This window comes from Bos taurus, chromosome 9 (genome assembly GCF_002263795.3).
Source record: "Bos taurus isolate L1 Dominette 01449 registration number 42190680 breed Hereford chromosome 9, ARS-UCD2.0, whole genome shotgun sequence".
NCBI lineage: Eukaryota > Metazoa > Chordata > Mammalia > Artiodactyla > Bovidae > Bos > Bos taurus.
Genome location: NC_037336.1, coordinates 23340708 through 23358420, shown reverse-complemented (window position 1 = coordinate 23358420; position 17713 = coordinate 23340708). Strand labels below are relative to the sequence as shown.

The following is a 17713-nucleotide window of genomic DNA, read 5'->3' as shown; positions in this document are numbered from 1 at the left end:
GATAAGAATTTGGTGTCAGAATTGAGATGTGCTTTATGTATAAAATACACATTAGATTTCAAAGACAGTACAAAAGAAAAATGTAAAACATGTCATTAATTTTACATTGATAACAAATTGACATACTCATATTTTGGATATAGTATTAGGTTAAATAAAATATATGATGAAAATAAAATTCAACTTTTTTTTTTTTACTTTTAAAAAACTTGGCTACTTGGAAATCTTTAAACTATATATACAGCTCACATTACTTTTGGATAGCGCTGCTCTAGACCATTGGTTCTCAAAATGTGGTCCCTTAGCTACCATCAATATCATCACCTGGGATCTTGTTAGAAATGCAAATTTTGGAGCTCTACCTCCCACTTTATGAATCAAAGACTCTGGGGGTGGGGCCCTGCTTTAAGGAGCCTTGCAACTGATTCTGATGCAAGCAAAAGTGTGATAAACATTCTTCTAAACCAGGGGTCTGGAATTCTAATTTGGCTGCAAATTAGGATCACCTGGGGACCTTGGGGCACAGAATCCTGGTGCTAAAGTTACCACCCAGACCAATGAAATTAACAACTCTGGGTCCAGTCAAGAGTGTTTTTAAATCTCCCCAGGGGATTCCAATATGGGAAAAAGATTGAAAACCACTGGCCTAGATCCTTGATTTTTAACCTGGGGCTGCAGGAGGCCCGACCATGCTTTCTTTCCAGCCTTAGGTGTGTCTGCTTGGTTCTTCACCCTGCTCACCCCAGAAAGCCCACTGCTGTGATTTTCCTGCATGGATGGGGAGATACAGGGTGGGGGTGGGCAAGAAGCCTTTGCCGGTATCAGAAGTTCACATATCAAATACACCTACCTGCATGTGTCTGTTAATCTGTTACATTAAATGTGAACATGGCTGTGCCTTCTTGGTTTGATATTATTGGGCTTGATTCAACAGGAGGATAAACTTGGAATTAAACAGGCAGCAGAAATTGTAAAAGCTTTGATAGAGCAAGAGGTGAAGAAGAGTATTCCTTCATTCCTTTTAAGATTATTGTTTTGGGTGGGCCTTTTTCAGGTAGGAGCTTTTATTTTTTTTATTTTTTTTTATTTTTAAACTTTACATAATTGTATTAGTTTTGCCAAATATCGAAATGAATCCGCCACAGGTATACATGTGTTCCGCATCCTGAACCCTCCTCCTCCCACCCCATACCATCCCTCTGGGTCGTCCCAGTGCACTAGCCCCAAGCATCCAGTATCAGGTAGGAGCTTTATCTTTGTCCACCACTGTTAGCACTCAGCAGAAACTGGCAGGTATCACTGCGTTCAGTTGCTGACTTCCAACAAGGGTCCTAACAGTGGTGCTAATAGAGACGTTTCTGTCTTCAGGGTCATGGAGATTACTACCTTTAAGTTGCTCTAATGGTCAGTTCTCTTACTGTAGAAAAGTTAAAAACATTGGTAAACCCAGCCAATGTAACCTGAAAAACCCAGTTCATGTCACCAAGAAATGATGGCTATCAAGCAACTCTTTGATAAACTCCCACTTCCAGTTGATTGACATCATGAAGAAGCATTGTGAAGAAGTATTCAGCATCATTGTAGTAGAGTATATACCTTTTCCAGTGCCTCATCTTGAAACTTCTGACGTTTGCAGTGTTAAAATGTTTTACAGATACATACATACCAGTGACACAGACTAAATAATGTCTTCTTTTGAGAGATTTATGATCTTCTAAGTTTCTGTACATGTATAATATGATCCAAAGCATACTAGTATTGAAATAGGTGAAACAGCTAGCTTCTTTTTCCCAAATGTAATTCAGCCAAATACTGCAAGCACATTTTTATTACATCATTTGAAAATTATTAGTGTGCTTAATGAAAACTTTTCCAGGTATAAATGAACAGTTAAGCTATAAATGATGTATGCATGTTCTGACTCAGTCTATGGATTTACCCCAAAATTATGAAGTCGGCATGCAGCATTTGTATTTTTATATATGTTTTCATATATATTTAATGATTGTAATATATAATAAGAATGAAGTGGTATTATATTATTCCTAACAGTAGAGATAATGCTTTTTAGGGGTTAATAAAGAGGGATATTACTTTCTTCAAAAAATTTGTCTTCTATGGAGCTCTAGACATTCTGTAGGGTCCCCCTAGAGCAGGGTTTCCCAATCTCCAGGATCTAATGCCTGAGCTGATGTAGTAACAGAAATAAAGTATACAATATATGTAATGTGCATGAATCATCCTGAAGCCATCCCCCCATCCCAGTCTGTGAAAAAATGTCTTCCATGAAACTGGTCCCTGGTGCCAAAAAGGTTGGGGACTACTGCCTTAGAGGACTGGGCTTTTGCATAGACTTTTATTTTTGAATCGATTAAAATAAATGTACAAGGATTCCTTGGTGGCTCAGTTGATAAAGAATCTGCCTGCAAATCAGGAGACAGGGGTTTGATCCTTGGGTCAGCAAGATCTCCTGGAGAATGGAATGGCAACCCACTCCAGTATTCTTGCCTGGGAAATCCCATGGACAGAGGAGCCTGGAGGGCTACAGTCCATGGGGTCACAAGAGTCGAACATGACTTAGTGACTAAACCACCACCAAAATAAGCGTACATCTCTTTAAAACCTTCTAGTGAAATGACTCACGTACCCATTTTACCTATAACACTCAAATACCAATAACTAATAGCTTGGTTCATCAGGGGTTCCTTGGAGTCAGGTAAAGTCACCCCAAAATATGAGGACCAGGGGAATCTGCAAACAAATCTTATTCTATTAGTTTCTTCTCATGTATTTATCTTCCTACAGTTTGCTGCCCTTGGAAGCCTAAAACAGCTTTCCTTTGTTATGTCATTTCTCTACCAACTTCTTGTTCTTTGTTGAAGATGATGTATAGGCTGCAGTTCTAGGCTACTTGCTTTAGCCGCTCTTCATTTCAGTTTTCTCCTGGATAATGTGTGCTGTGTGTGTTAGTTGATAAACTCTTTTTCTTTTGTTAACATGTCATCTTCTTAGAGTCCCAGCTGATCACCTAGGATGGGTAGAGGTCAACTGTTGCCACCTCCATGTTAGCACTTATTCAAGTCCTGTTCTCACTGCAGTATGTAGGTAAAATGTCAACTCTCGCCATGGTTGCCAATTACACTGGGGCTGGCCACGTTTGAGTCAGCTGTCTGTTTTTTAAAAAATATTTATTTACTTGGCTGCGCCATATCTTAGTTGCAGCACATGGTGTCTTCAATCTTTGTTTTGGCATGTGAACTCTTAGTTGCAACATGTGGGATCTAGTTCTCTGACCAGGAATTGAACCTGGGCCTCCTTGTATTAGGAGTCTAAGCCACTGAACCACCAGGGAAGTCCCCCCCGCTGCCTACTTTTGATTCTGAACTTGTAGGGTCAGCCACAAAATTAGAACCCTAAAAGGTCAAAGTTTTTTGCTTCATACAGAAACAAATCAAGAGTCAGGCATGTTAAGATATTCAACTTAAAAAAAAAAAAAGGAACTGATTTTACATAACAGTAATGGAATTGGGGGCAGGAGGAGAAGGGGACGACAGAGGATGAGATGGCTGGATGGCATCACTGACTCGATGCACGTGAGTCTGAGTGAACTCTGGGAGTTGGTGATGGACAGGGAGGCCTGGCGTGCTGTGATTCATGGGGTCGCAAAGAGTCGGACACGACTGAGCAACTGAACTGAACTGAACTGAATGTGTTTTTGTGTGAAGAAATACAAAATCATTTACTTAATATCACATACCATCATAGAGCTACATCTTTTTTCTGTTAGATTATCTTTTATTCTCATGAAAGTTACATTTGAAATGTTACATGTCCTGTTAGGTATTTCCTGAATTTTCTCTATGTGAAACCTCAACAACATTAGGTAGGAATGCTGAAATCATATTTACATATGATTACAGTTCATTGTGCATCAAACTTGGGTAACAAAAAATCTGATTTTGTATTCTCACAGAGCATTAGAAACTACACTCTACTCCCTTGTTTGTGAATCACACCCATTCTTTGATCAACTGTGTGTAGAGTGACTGTAGTTTCTCACAAGGAAAATTCTAACAAGTTTTTTTCTGTTGTTTGGTGTTTTTTTTTTTACATGTTTTTTGCAATAAAACCTAACTTTACAACCTTTAAAAAGGATTGAAAAAGTTGGTGTCCTTCCTAGTTGACATTTAGGTGGAAAAATAGGTTCTCTCCAGTAGTTTTGGTACTGCACACGGATATACAAAATGGCTTCCCCAGCTAGGCCTCATCTCTAGAGGGGTGGAGGGTTGGAGCTCTTTTCAAGACAGAAATAAACGTAGTGGAAGAGAGATGTGAACTTTACCTGCACTGGCAGGCTCGTGTAATCCCTCTGTAATAATGGCTTGGGGGATAAGCCCACACACTCTTTGGGACTACTCTGTATTTATATCAGCTTTTCTATCTGTAAATATATCACAGAACTAGGACTAGACAGCTAATGTGTGTAAATTTATGTACTAAGAGCTGTGTTATAATAAGGTTCTGTTGTACTTACATTTTTATCTCTTTTTCAGTATCTTGTTTTGTTTCCAGGCCTGCCATTGAACTGTTTTTGTCTTCCATGAATTACTTGTAATGCGCCTGAGTTAATTCAAGAGAATGAGTTTTGTAAAGTATACCTTCTTCTCAGATGTTGCTGGGTTAATTACTTATGTATTATAGAACTCACAGTGAAAAGTCTTACTGAAATGCAAGGAATCAAAAGAATTCTGTGACACAAATATTCCCTATTAAAAAGCAACTGATTCTAGATAATTTAAAGGCCAGGACTAAGAAACTGCTGGATATACGTGTGGCAAAAAACACTACTGTAACAAATCCTTCTGGTAAGGAAAAGTAACAGAATTAGAAATAAAACTCTTTGGTGAATGTCTAGTTTATGGATATATAAAATCAAATGTGTTGCTGTGTTGTGCCAAGTTGCTTCAGTTGTGTCTGACTCTTTGCAACCCTATGGACCATAGCTTGCCAGGCTCCTCTGTCCATGGGATTCTCCAGGCAAGAATACTGAAGTGGGATATAAAATCAAATACTGAATCCCAAACACACCTTTTTATACAGTCATTAGGTAGGAACAGGGCAGAAAGCAGCCATCCTATTAACTGAAAAGGAAACTGGGTCCCGGAAAGCTTTTAGTGTGTGCCGTGTTGGACACCCCTTTTGCCTGTGATATGACTACTTCAACATTCATTGAAACTTAAAGTATAAATATCAATAACAGAATTCCAGCATTGGGAGGTCTTTTACTCTGACTTTCTCGGTTTACCAAAGAAGAAACTGAAGCCCTTAAAGATTGAGGGCTTTATTATCATCATTCAGAGAGGCAGGTTCTTAAACATCCTGGTCTCCAGAACTTTTAGGAACAACATTCACAGGAAAAACGTGACTGGTCATTGGGATCTAACATTTGCACCTTGTCTTTTAATGAAAGCATTAAAATAAAATTCCCAGGGATGGCACTCTCCTCTCTGGCCTTTCTCCCAGTTCTACCCGGGGCCGAGGCTTTCTGGGTCAAGGTTGGAAGCTTCCTCCGGCCCTGGCAGGCATCCAGAATTGTGAATAGGGAGTTTGGAAGCGTCTGATAGGAGACGCTTAGATGAATTAGATGAATTGAAGATGAAGTCTAATTGTCATCGGTCAGCTGAGGTCTTTTGCAAAGAGCCCCCCTGTCCCCGCCCCCTACCTCTGTGCCTGGGCAGCCGTCCTCCGCCCAAGGCTCTGGGTTTCCCATCCTTTCTCAACCTCCCCGCGGCTGCGGCTGCGGGGGACACCTCGGCCTGGGGTGATGGTACCCCCAGGGCGGGCGGGGAGCCTGACCTTGCCCCCTGCCCTTTAGGTGCTCCATTGGAAGCACGTCCCGCACGCAGGGATGGGCCGGGACGGTTGCGACTGTAAACCCATGGCGAGCGGGGGGACCCTGGGTGTGTGGAAGGGAGCGGCGCCACCCGGGCCTCGCTTTCCTCCTCCTCCTCGCTCGCCGCTCGCCAGATCGCCTACCATGACTCAGCGCTTCTCGCAGGCTGCCCGGCTGGGGACACCGGCTCCTCGCCGGCTCCTCCCGCCGCGTCCACCCCCTCTCGCCACCCACGCCCGCCCCCCGGCCGCCGGCCCTTTCTCCGCGCCGCCGCCGCTGCCGCCGCACTCCGCGCCAGCGTCCCGGCAGCATCCGCCGCCCGGCCCGCTCCCACTCGCCGCGCACGCTCGCCCCCAGCCATGGAGCCCCGGACCCCTCGCCGCCGCCACACCCCCCAGCGCGGCTACGCCGTCACCCGGAACCCCCACCTCAACAAGGTGAGCCCGCCTGCCCCTCCGCGGTCCCCGACTCCGTCCGGCTCACGGGCAACAGCACCCCGACCCTCCCCCGGCGGCGCCGCGGACGCCGCCTCGCCCCTCCGCCCGCGGCCCCCGGGACGCCCCCCGGGGCAGGCAGACCGGCGGGGCGACCCCCCACCGCACCCCACCCCACCCCGAGCCTCGGCGCTGGCCTAACGGAGGGGCCGCCGGGGGCTGGGGTGTGGGTACCCTGGAACGTGATGGGAGGCCGGGGGTTTGGCTCGGCGCCTCGGCATCTCGTTTGGGGAACGCAGGAGATGTACAGCTTGTTTTTAAATACTTCTCTGCTTCTCCAAAAGCAGAGCCAGGGCAGAGAAAGGAGTGGCAGCGAAGGGCGTGAACGGTTGTTGTCTGTGAGGGTAGCAGGTGGGCTGCCCGCTGGGGCCTCGGGGTGCCAATCCAAATAACGAGGTCCGCTCTGGGGTGCCGATCCCCGGAGGCTGCTGTGGGAGCGAGGTGGCCCTACTGGTCCAGCCTGGATGCAAACGTGCTCTGAGTGGCGGGTCACGTGAGCAACCTGAAAGTCAAGGCCTCTTGGTTTCTGGAGCGTGCCTGGTGGGTGGCTTCAGCCTCGGGCGCTGCGTGGCCTGGTGCACCACCCTGCCCTAGACTGTGGGGACAGCCAGATTTTTTTGAATCGGGCCTTCTGGAAATGAATTTTCTAAGCCCTCCCCTCCTTTTCATTAAAAGGGCGATTCAGTGCAAGAGACCCCTTTTCAGATCCGTTTCCTTTTTCTTCACAGGTTAAACGCCCAAGATCTCTCTCAAATGAAAAAACACCTCGGCGTGTATAAATTTGCTTATTGGCTATTTAGCATTCACCCTCTTTTTATAGTCAGGTTTGTCTGCAGATGGTTCCTTTTGTGTAAAGATGTGCTTTTTGACGTTTCCTTTGAATTTGGTATATGGAAAATGCCATCAGTCAGCACGGAAGCCTGTTGGTTCATTTTGGGATTCTCTTTACTAGACACTTTTTAACATCAAAAACTGGACTCAGCACCCCTCTCCCCGACTATGTTGCCTGGTAATTTGTATATTGTTATTAATGGCACGAAGACGTGTGGTTTCTTTGATTTAATAAGTTCTAGCTCCTGTGAGTTCTTTTTGATGTTTATGATGACAGGCAGTTTTACGTATCTATAATTATTTAGCATTTCTGGTCATAAAGCATTATGAAGTTTTAAATATTTCCCACTTATTTTTTCCTCAATGATTTTAATTGCTACCTTGATTTTTTTTCTTCCTTTTTATTCTAAAGGTTGGGGCCTATTTTAGGTAGGAAAAAAGGGAAATTTTGATGTGACAAAACAATTTATTGCTTGTGTACCTGCCTGCTATAATTCATGACCAAGTACTGGGTAGCCTCTTAACAAGAATCACATGAGTGGTATAACCTGTTTGAATTTCCTCAAGTCGCTGAGGAAGGTGCCTGTTTCAAGTGGGTTGATGGAATAGGCAATCCCAGAGCAAGAGTCATTACGCCATTACTGTTTACATCAAGAATTTATGATCTTGACATATTTTCAGTGCTCTTCATGAGTAAGGATTAATTTCTACTTAAGAATAATAGTATCACAGAGATCTTCCACCAAAGGCATTAAGGTGTAGGTGGCATTAATGTGTTAGAAACACCTTTTTTGAATTTGTAATTGAATTTTATTGCATAGTATCAATTTGGACTTAAAATTCAGGTGGCCGACTTTGGCGTGATTAATGGAATAAGTTTTACTCTTGTACAGTCCTAAGACTGTGTGGTCCTCGTGGAAATAACAGAGTATCTTCAGATGAACCATTGAAACTATAACTGTGGGATCTTCTTGAAGGACCCTACTTTGAAGACCTCTGAGCCTTTAAGTTTTCCTCTAGCCCAGGAATTTTTGTTGGTTTTTGCGGTAACTTTGGCTACAAAGAAACACTAGTAGATGTTCCTCCTGTAACACCCTACCTAGCCTGTCAGCTGGCTACACTAAGCCTCTCACACAGACCTTCATCACCTTACCTTTGGGTAACTGAGACAGTTTTTCTGGTTTTATTTTCATTATTATAGTCTGTCTTACATGTAGATGTGAAAGAAATATCTTCGTCAGTTAGCATGTTCTTCACGTTCTGCTTCTGTTATCCGAGTATTTGCTGTGTGGCATTATTTCCTATTATGTGATGTGTATTCTCAGTCGTGTCCAACTTTGGGTACCTTGGGCTGCAGCCCTCCAGGCTCCTCTGTCCATGGATTTTTCCAGGCCAGATTACTGGAGTGGACTGCCATTTCCTCCTCTAGGGGATCTTCCCAACCCAGGGATTGAACCCACATGTCTTCTGTCTCCTGTATTGGCAGGCAGAATTTTTTTTTTTACCATTGTGCCACCTGGGATGCCCCCTCTAATCTCTTTCCTATTATGTTGAGCATAAAATCAATCTGTCAATTAGGTTTACTGTCTTCTCCAAATTTATCTCATTAGTTCCTCAGTTTAGTTTTCCACTTAAAATATATTTGCTGAATCTCTTACTTAATACCTTTTGTCTGTGTGTAATTCCTACAATTAAAATATTTAGTTGATTTAGTTCTCTCTTTAGGGAAGAATCTCCTAAGGAGTCTTTATTATCATACTTAATACCTTTGTTTTTTATATAGTCTATTGTAGCATGTCATTTAGTATTTACTATAGTGTATTTTTTATTTGAGTTGGATTGTCATAGGGCAGGCATTGTAATCCTTAGTACAGAATTTTGCTCAATGTACATTAAATATTTAATGAATAAATGAACCATGTTTAAGAACTGTTTTTTGTCTTTCAAACAGAACTCAACTTTTAAAGCAGGTAGGTCTTAAAGTGGTAGTTTGAGCATTATTCTAAGACATTTACCCTTTTTAGTGTAATTTCTTGAAAGTAAACTCACATTGAAAGCTAAAGCTCAGTTGACTTCATATACCATTATATTGTATTGTGTAATGGCATATAGTCAGAAACGATGGAATTTGGTTTAAGCCTGGGCATGCCATGAAATTTTATTTATTTGCTGGATAACCTTTCAGAGGTGCTTAATCTTGGTACAAATTGAATTTAACAGTAAATGTGATCAGAATTAAAAAATAAAGAATTTAAGGGAAGTCCAGTGGTTAGGATTCTACCCTTTCACTGCTGAGAACTCAAGTTCAATTGCTGGTCAGGGAACTAAGAACACATAAGCTGTGCAACACATCCAATAAAGAAAGAAAGAAATGAAGAAGTTAAAAAAACCTTAGAGAAGTAGAATCTTTCTTCACTGGTAATAATCCTGTCTGGTTCTCACTGTTTGTATATTCACGTATGCATCACTGCAGGTAGGATTGCCTTGTAGGACGTGGAGAAGCATTTCTGCCTCACACATAGGAGATTCAGTATCTTTCTGTCCATAGCCCAAATTGCTTTTGAGGTGCTCATCTTTGTCTGAGTTATATGTCCTCTGATTTAACATTTAATGTTTATAATTTTCAAGGATATCCTCTGATTTCGATCAGTTGTATTTCAAATTTTTTCTCAGGAATTTTCAATAATAAAATAATGTTTCATAAATCACTCTTCAGAGTTAAAATTCTACATACAAAACTAATCACACGTATTTTTTTAATTTCCCAACTTATTATTTAGCTGTATTTCTTCGTGCAGTGGTAGAAAACACTAGTTGATAGGTGTGTTACAATTAAGTTGTTTACATGGCTTCTGTATCTTTAAGACGAAATGATAAATGTGACCTATAAGTAAATTAGATCCAGTCTAAGATAGTGATGGTGATTTATCTATGTCAGTTTTGGTGAGCCTGTTAACTTTTACATGTGAGAAATGAGCTTCTGGGCATGTGCTTTTGCAGATGTTTGTCTTGATATGCTAAGACACAGATGAATGTGTTGTAGGGAAAAAAGAGAGAAACAAGGCTGATGACTGTGAAGGAAAGGTACCTTAAACCTCTTCTTTTTCTTCAATGTAAACTGTACTGGAATGAATCATTCAGAAATTTTTCACCTAGTATAGGCTTCCCAGGAGGCTCAATAGTGAACAATCCATCTGCTAATGCAATGCAGGAGACATGAGTTCGATCCCTGTGTGAGGCCGATCCTCTGGAGGAAGAAATGGCAACCCACTCCAGTATTCTTACCTGGAAAATCCCATGGACAGAGAATTCTGGCAGGCTACAGTCCATAGGGTCCCAAAGAGTCAGACATGATAGCAACTGAGCACACAGTTCTCTCGAGTTGCCTCGACAGTATGAGAAACTGATATATTATTTAATGTGAAATCTTACGGATGTGAAGGCAATCATAAGATGTACAGCCATATGCCTCCATATTTGTCTGTTGGCCTTGGTAACACAGGATAGCACAAAACAAAAAAATGTTGTGTTCTAATGAATAGAAGGATGAATTCGATTCAAGAACTGGTGATGTGGAGTATGGGCTTTGCTGGTGGTTGAGACAGTAAAGAATCTGCCTACAGTGCAGGAGATATGGGTTCGATCCCTAGGTAAGGAAGATCCCCTGGAGAAGCGAGTGGCAACCCACTCCAAAATTTTTGCCTGGAGAATCCCCTGGACAGAGGAGCCTGTCAGACTACAGTCCATACGGTTGCAAAGAGCTGGATATGACTGACTGGAGTACAGAAAATGTTGAAGAGAGGAATAGCTTTGAGATTTTTCATTTTGTGTTCTGATGTCCTTCAAACTTTTGGACAAGTGTGGAAATATGAAATAATAGAATGAAGCCTCTAAAGCTTTGTGTCTAGAAGAAGTGAAGCCACCAATTCATTTCAGTGAGATTTTCTTAACTGGCTTCATTTATTTTCTTTGTAATATAGAGTGATGATATCATTTATTTCTTTTACATTTTAACATAGTTATTCAGAATCCACTATATGCTAGGTAATATTCTGGATACAGGGGATATTCAATGAATAAGATTCTTGCTTTAAATGTACTTACATTTCCATTGTAATATGATTTCTGTTTTACCTCTTTGCTCAGATATTAAAGAGTATATATTAGTTGTCCTTGAATTATATATTATAAACAGGTTTTTATTACAACTAATTATTGATACATTTTTATATGTAGAGTTAGAACTCAGAGCTAGAAAGATTATGAAGTACTTATGTTTTTAGTGTACTTTTTACTCCCTTCTCTCTTGAATTTTTGATTTAGCAAATTGAGCATGATTGTGTTACTTATTAAATTAATGAATTTTATAGTAAAAAAACCCCTATATTTAGCTCTGGGTGAAACATTTACATTTTAGTCTCAGATTCATGTAAATGCACTCGACTGACATCAGATGACCTTTGCAATCTTTCATAGATTTTCACAGAATGCCAGGTGGAGGTTAAAGAATGTCTCTGTGGAGAAAAAGAACAAGGAAAGCCTTTTGCTTCTCAGGACTGTGCTCCAAGTGTGTAAAGGCTTGGAAGTTTATGAGAGAAAGGTAGAGGTATGCCCTGCGGAGTTAAACTCTTTGGGGTGAGTGCAGTGCAATGCAAAAATAAAAGATTTAGAGTCCAGTGAAACCAGCCTTTAATATATTTGACTTTGGAAGTAATCAGGACTCGGACAAGACAAGTATTTGGACTGTTTTCCAATGGTTTTCAAAACTGACATGATCAAATAATGTTACAGACTCCAGGTGGCCTGATTTGGTCTATTTATTACATCATTATTTATTTTATGTTACTAAGCCAACTCAACAAACACATTGGCAGTGTATGGACCCAGAATTGATCAGCAGACATGTTGCAATTCAGCAGGACTAATTTGGGACTGTTGGTGCCCTAAATTGTTAAGAAATTGTTTTAGACATGCGGCCTAAATATACAGTGTGGTTTTTGTATACTTAAAGGGCTATTTAAGATATTTTATGGCTTATATACTAATTTTTACCCATCTAACTTAGTGTATGTAGTATAGTACATTTTAAAACAAAGGATTATTGTTGCTGTAAATGAATTTAGAGAATTTAAAACAATTTAAAGAATTTAGAGAATTTAAAACAAAGACCCTGAAGATATATCTAAGTTAGCCATCAACTAAACTGGTTTCAGATGCTTGAGGCCTTTGAAATTAAAGACAAGGGAGACACTGTGCCTTTAAGCTTCTGTAGTTTAACCAGGTAGTTTGGAAAGTCAAAATAGTAATTGATAATGTTCTCTAAAAACATGGGAATATAATTATCAGAGGTTCAATGTAAATAAACAAACTCTAGACCTAACAACTATTATATTTTTACTATTCAGGTAATGCTTAAGTACATTAGCAAGAGTACTTACATGTTCATAGAAACATGATTATGTGAGTTATATCATGATTACATTATGAGTAGCCCAGTAGTAGTTAAATTCTAGACTGTTTCATTAAGACCTGGAAACTGAAGGAGGTCTAAGGCTCCATTATAATATTCCAGTTGGGCCCCTAAAGCTTGTAATATATTAAAATACATTTAAAACATCTATTCAGAGCCCTCTAAAATACTTTCAAACTTCTTTGATTGTAACACTATATATGTGTAAGTATATTGTTATGGGCTGAATTGTGTCCTTCCTAAAATTACATGTTGAAGCTTTAACTTCCCGTTTATCTGAATTTAAGCATATTTGGAGATAAAATCTTTGAAGAGATAATTAAGGTAAAATCAGATCTTTAGGATGGACCCTAATCCAATATGACTGGTGTCCTTAAAAGAAGAGACTAGGACTCAGTGGGAGAAGATATGCATCTACAAGTCAGGGAGAGAAGCCTTGAAATGTAAGCAGCCCTACCAACTGAAATCTTGGTCTTGGACTTTGAGCCTCTAGAATTGTGAGAAAATGAATTTCTGTTGTTTTAGCCACCCTTTGTGGTCTGTTGCAGCCGGCGCGCTTCTCAATGAAACTAGGCCTTGCCATGTGGGGCCACCCAAGATGGGAGGGTCATGGTGGAGAGGTCTGATAGAATGTGGTCCACTGGAGAAGGGAATGGCAAACCACTTCAGTATTCTTGCCTTGAGAACCCCATGAACAGTATGAAAAGGCAAAATGATAGGATACTGAAAGAGGAACTCCCCAGGTCAGTAGGTGCCCAATTGCTACTGGAGATCAGTGGAGAAATAACTCCAGGAGGAATGAAGGGATGGAGCCAAAGCAAAAACAATACCCAGTTGTGGATGTAGCCAGTGATAGAAGCAAGGTCCGATACTGTAAAGAGCAATATTGCATAGGAACCTGGAATGTTAGGTCCATGAATCAAGGTAAATTGGAGGTGGTCAGACAGAAGATGGCAAGAGTGAACGTCGATATTCTAGAAATCGGCGAACTAAAATGGACTGGAATGGGTGAATTTAACTCAGATGACCATTATATGTACTACTGTGGACAGGAATTCCTTGGAAGAAATGGAGTAGCCATCATGGTCAACAAGAGAGTCGGAAATGCAGTACTTGGAAGCAATCTCAAAAATGACAGAATGATCTCTGTTTGTTTCCAAGGCAAACAATTCAATATCACAATAATCCAAGCCTATGCCCCAACCAGTTTAACACTGAAGAAGCTGAAGTTGAACAGTTCCTACAAGACCTGTTAGAACTAACACCCAAATAAGATGTCCTTTTCATTATAGGGGACTGGAATGCAAAAGTAGGAAGTCAAGAAACACCTGGAGTAACAGGCAAATTTGGCCTTGGAGTATGGAATGAAGCAGGGCAAAGACTAATAGAGGTTTGCCAAGAAAATGCACTGGTCATAGCAAACACCCTCTTGCAACAACACAAGAGAAGACTCTACACATGGACATCACCAGATGGTCAACACCGAAATCAGATTGATTATATTCTTTGCAGCCAAAGATGGAGAAGCTATATACAGTCAGCAAAAACAAGACCAGGAGCTGACTGTGGCTCAGATCATGAACTCCTTATTGCCAAATTCAGACATAAATTGAAGAAAGTAGGGAAAACCACTAGACCATTCAGATATGACCTAAATCAAATCACTTATGATTATCCAGTAGAAGTGAGAAATAGATTTCAGGGACAAGATCTGATAGACAGAGTGCCTGATGAATTATGGACAGAGGTTCGTGACATTGTACAGGAGACAGGGATCAAGACCATCCCCATGGAAAAGAAATGCAAAAAAGCAAAATGGCTGGGGAGGCTTTACAAATAGCTATGAAAAGAAGAGAAGCCAGAAGCAAAGGAGTAAAGGAAAGATAAAAGCATCTGAATGCAGAGTTCCAAAGAATAGCAAGAAGAGATAAGAAAGCCTTCCTCAGCGATCAATGCAAAGAAATAGAGGAAAACAACAGAATGGGAAAGACTAGAGATCTCTTCAAAAAAATTAGAGATACCAAGGGGACATTTCATGCAAAGATGGGCTTGATAAAGGAGAAATGGTATGGACCTAACAGAAGCAGAAGATATTAAGAAGAGGTGGCAAGAATACACAGAAGAACTGTACAAAAAAGATCTTCATGACCCAGATAATCATGATGGTGTGATCACTCACCTAGAGCCAGACATCCTGGAATGTGAAGTCAAATGGGCCTTAGAAAGCATCACTACGAACAAAGCTAGTGGAGGTGATGGAATTCCAGTTGAGCTATTTCAAAACCTGAAAGATGATGCTGTGAAAGCACTGCACTCAGTATGCCAGCACATTTGGAAAACTCAGCAGTGGCCACAGGACTGGAAAAGGTCAGTTTTCATTCCAATCCCAAAGAAAGGCAATCCCAAAGAATGCTGAAACTACCGCACAATTGCACTCATTTCACACGCTAGTAAAATAACGCTCAAAATTCTCCAAGCCAGGCTTCAGCAATATGTGAACCGGGAACTTCCAGATGTTCAAGCTGGTTTTAGAAAAGGCAGAGGAACCAGAGATCAAATTGCCCATATCCACTGGATCATCAAAAAAGAGAGTTCCAGAAAAGCATCTATTTCTGCTTTATTGACTATGCCAAAGCCTTTGACTGTGTGGGTCACAATAAACTCGGGAAAATTCTGAAAGAGATGGAAATACCAGACTACCTGACATGCCTCTTGAGAAACCTATATGCAGGTCAGGAAGCAACAATTAGCACTGGACATGGAACAACAGACTGGTTCCAAATAGGAAAAGGAGTACGTCAAGGCTGTATATTGTCACCCTGCTTATTGAACTTATATGCAGAGTACATCATGAGAAACGGCTGGAGCAAGCACAAGCTGCAATCAAGATTGCCGGGAGAAATATCAATAACCTCAGATATGCAGATGATACCACCCTCATGGCAGAAAGTGAAGAGGAATTAAAAAGCCTCTTGAAAGTGAAAGAGAGGGAAAAAGTTGGCTTAAAGTTCAACATTCAGAAAACTAAGATCATGGCATCCGGTCCCATCACTTCATGGGAAATAGATGGGGAAAGGGGAAACAGTAGAAACAGTGTCAGACTTTATTGTTTTGGGCTCCAGAATCACTGCAGATGGTGATTGCAACCATGAAATTAAAAGACGCTTACCCCTTGGAAGGAAAATTGGAAGAATCAATATAGTGAAAATGAGTATACTACCCAAAGCAATTTATAGATTCAATGCAATCCCTATCAAGCTACCAACAAATAATTTCACAATTTGTATGGAAATACAAAAAACCTCGAATAGCCAAAGCGATCTTGAGAAAGAAGAATGGAACTGGAGGAATCAACCTACCTGACTTCAGGCTCTACTACAAAGCCACAGTCATCAAGACAGTATGGTACTGGCACAAAGACAGAAATATAGATCAATGGAACAAAACAGAAAGCCCAGAGATAAATCCACGCACATATGGACACCTTATCTTTGACAAAGGAGGCAAGAATATACAATGGATTAAAGACAATCTCTTTAACAAGTGGTGCTGGGAAATCTGGTCAACCACTTGTAAAAGAATGAAACTAGAACACTTTCTAACACCATACACAAAAATAAACTCAAAATGGATTAAAGATCTAAACGTAAGACCAGAAACTATAAAACTCCTAGAGGAGAACATAGGCAAAACCCTCTCTGACATACATCACAGCAGGATCCTCTATGACCCACCTCCCAGAATATTGGAAATAAAAGCAATAATAAACAAATGGGACCTAGTTAACCTTAAAAGCTTCTGCACATCAAAGGAAACCATTAGCAAGGTGAAAAGGCAGCCTTCAGAATGGGAGAAAATAATAGCAAATGAAGCAACTGACAAACAACTAATCTCAAAAATATACAAGCAACTCCTATAGCTCAACTCCAGAAAAATAAATGACCCAATCAAAAAATGGGCCAAAGAACTAAATAGACATTTCTCCAAAGAAGACATACAGATGGCTAACAAACACATGAAAAGATGCTCAACATCACTCATTATCAGAGAAATGCAAATCAAAACCACTATGAGGTACCATTTCACACCAGTCAGAATGGCTGCGATCCAAAAGTCTACAAATAATAAATGCTGGAGAGGGTGTGGAGAAAAGGGAACCCTCTTACACTGTTGGTGGGAATGCAAACTAGTACAGCCACTATGGAGAACAGTGTGGAGATTCCTTAAAAAACTGGAAATAGAACTGCCTTATGATCCAGCAATCCCACTGCTAGGCATACACACTGAGGAAACCAGAAGGGAAAGAGACACGTGTACCCCAATGTTCATCGCAGCACTGTTTATAATAGCCAGGACATGGAAGCAACCTTATGCACCACATAAGAAAGCTGTGGTACATATACACAATGGAGTATTACTCAGCCATTAAAAAGAATACATTTGAATCAGTTCTAATGAGGTGGATGAAACTGGAGCCTATTATACAGAGTGAAGTAAGCCAGAAGGAAAAACATCAATACAGTATACTAACACATATATATGGAATTTAGAAAGATGGTAACAATAACCCTGTGTACGAGACAGCAAAAGAGACACTGATGCATAGAACAGTCTTATGGACTCTGTGGGAGAGGGAGAGGGTGGGAAGATTTGGGAGAATGACATTTAAACATGTAAAATATCATGTAAGAAACGAGTTGCCAGTCCAGGTTCGATGCACGATACTGGATGCTTGGGGCTAGTGCACTGGGACGACCCAGAGGGATGGTATGGGGAGGGAGGAGGGAGGAGGGTTCAGGATGGGGAACACATGTATACCTGTGATGGATTCATTTTGATATTTGGCAAAACTAATACAATTGTGTAAAGTTTAAAAATAAAATTAAAAAAAAAACCCTAAGATTTGTCAACATTGAGAAAGAGATGTGCTAAAAAAAAAAAAAAAAGAAAGTTACAACCAATCTAGATAGCATATTAAAAAGCAGAGAGATTACTTTGCTAACAAAGGTTCTGTCCAGTCAAGGC

The 17713-nt window shown here is 40.7% G+C and overlaps 1 protein-coding gene and 1 pseudogene across 1 annotated transcript in view; both read left to right on the top strand.

Moving 5' to 3' along the window:
- The first annotated feature begins 876 nt into the window (after positions 1-876).
- On the top strand, positions 877-1583 carry LOC100139663 (acyl-protein thioesterase 1-like; annotated as a pseudogene).
- Positions 1584-6034: 4451 nt separating this feature from the next.
- The window catches only part of ME1 (malic enzyme 1), a 220500-nt gene continuing 208821 nt past the window's right edge, over positions 6035-17713 (top strand). The window contains exon 1 of the mRNA XM_024996809.2: positions 6035-6330. Within this exon, the coding sequence (XP_024852577.1) occupies positions 6253-6330 (78 nt within the window). The 5' untranslated portion in view covers positions 6035-6252. The remainder of the gene's footprint in view (positions 6331-17713) is intronic.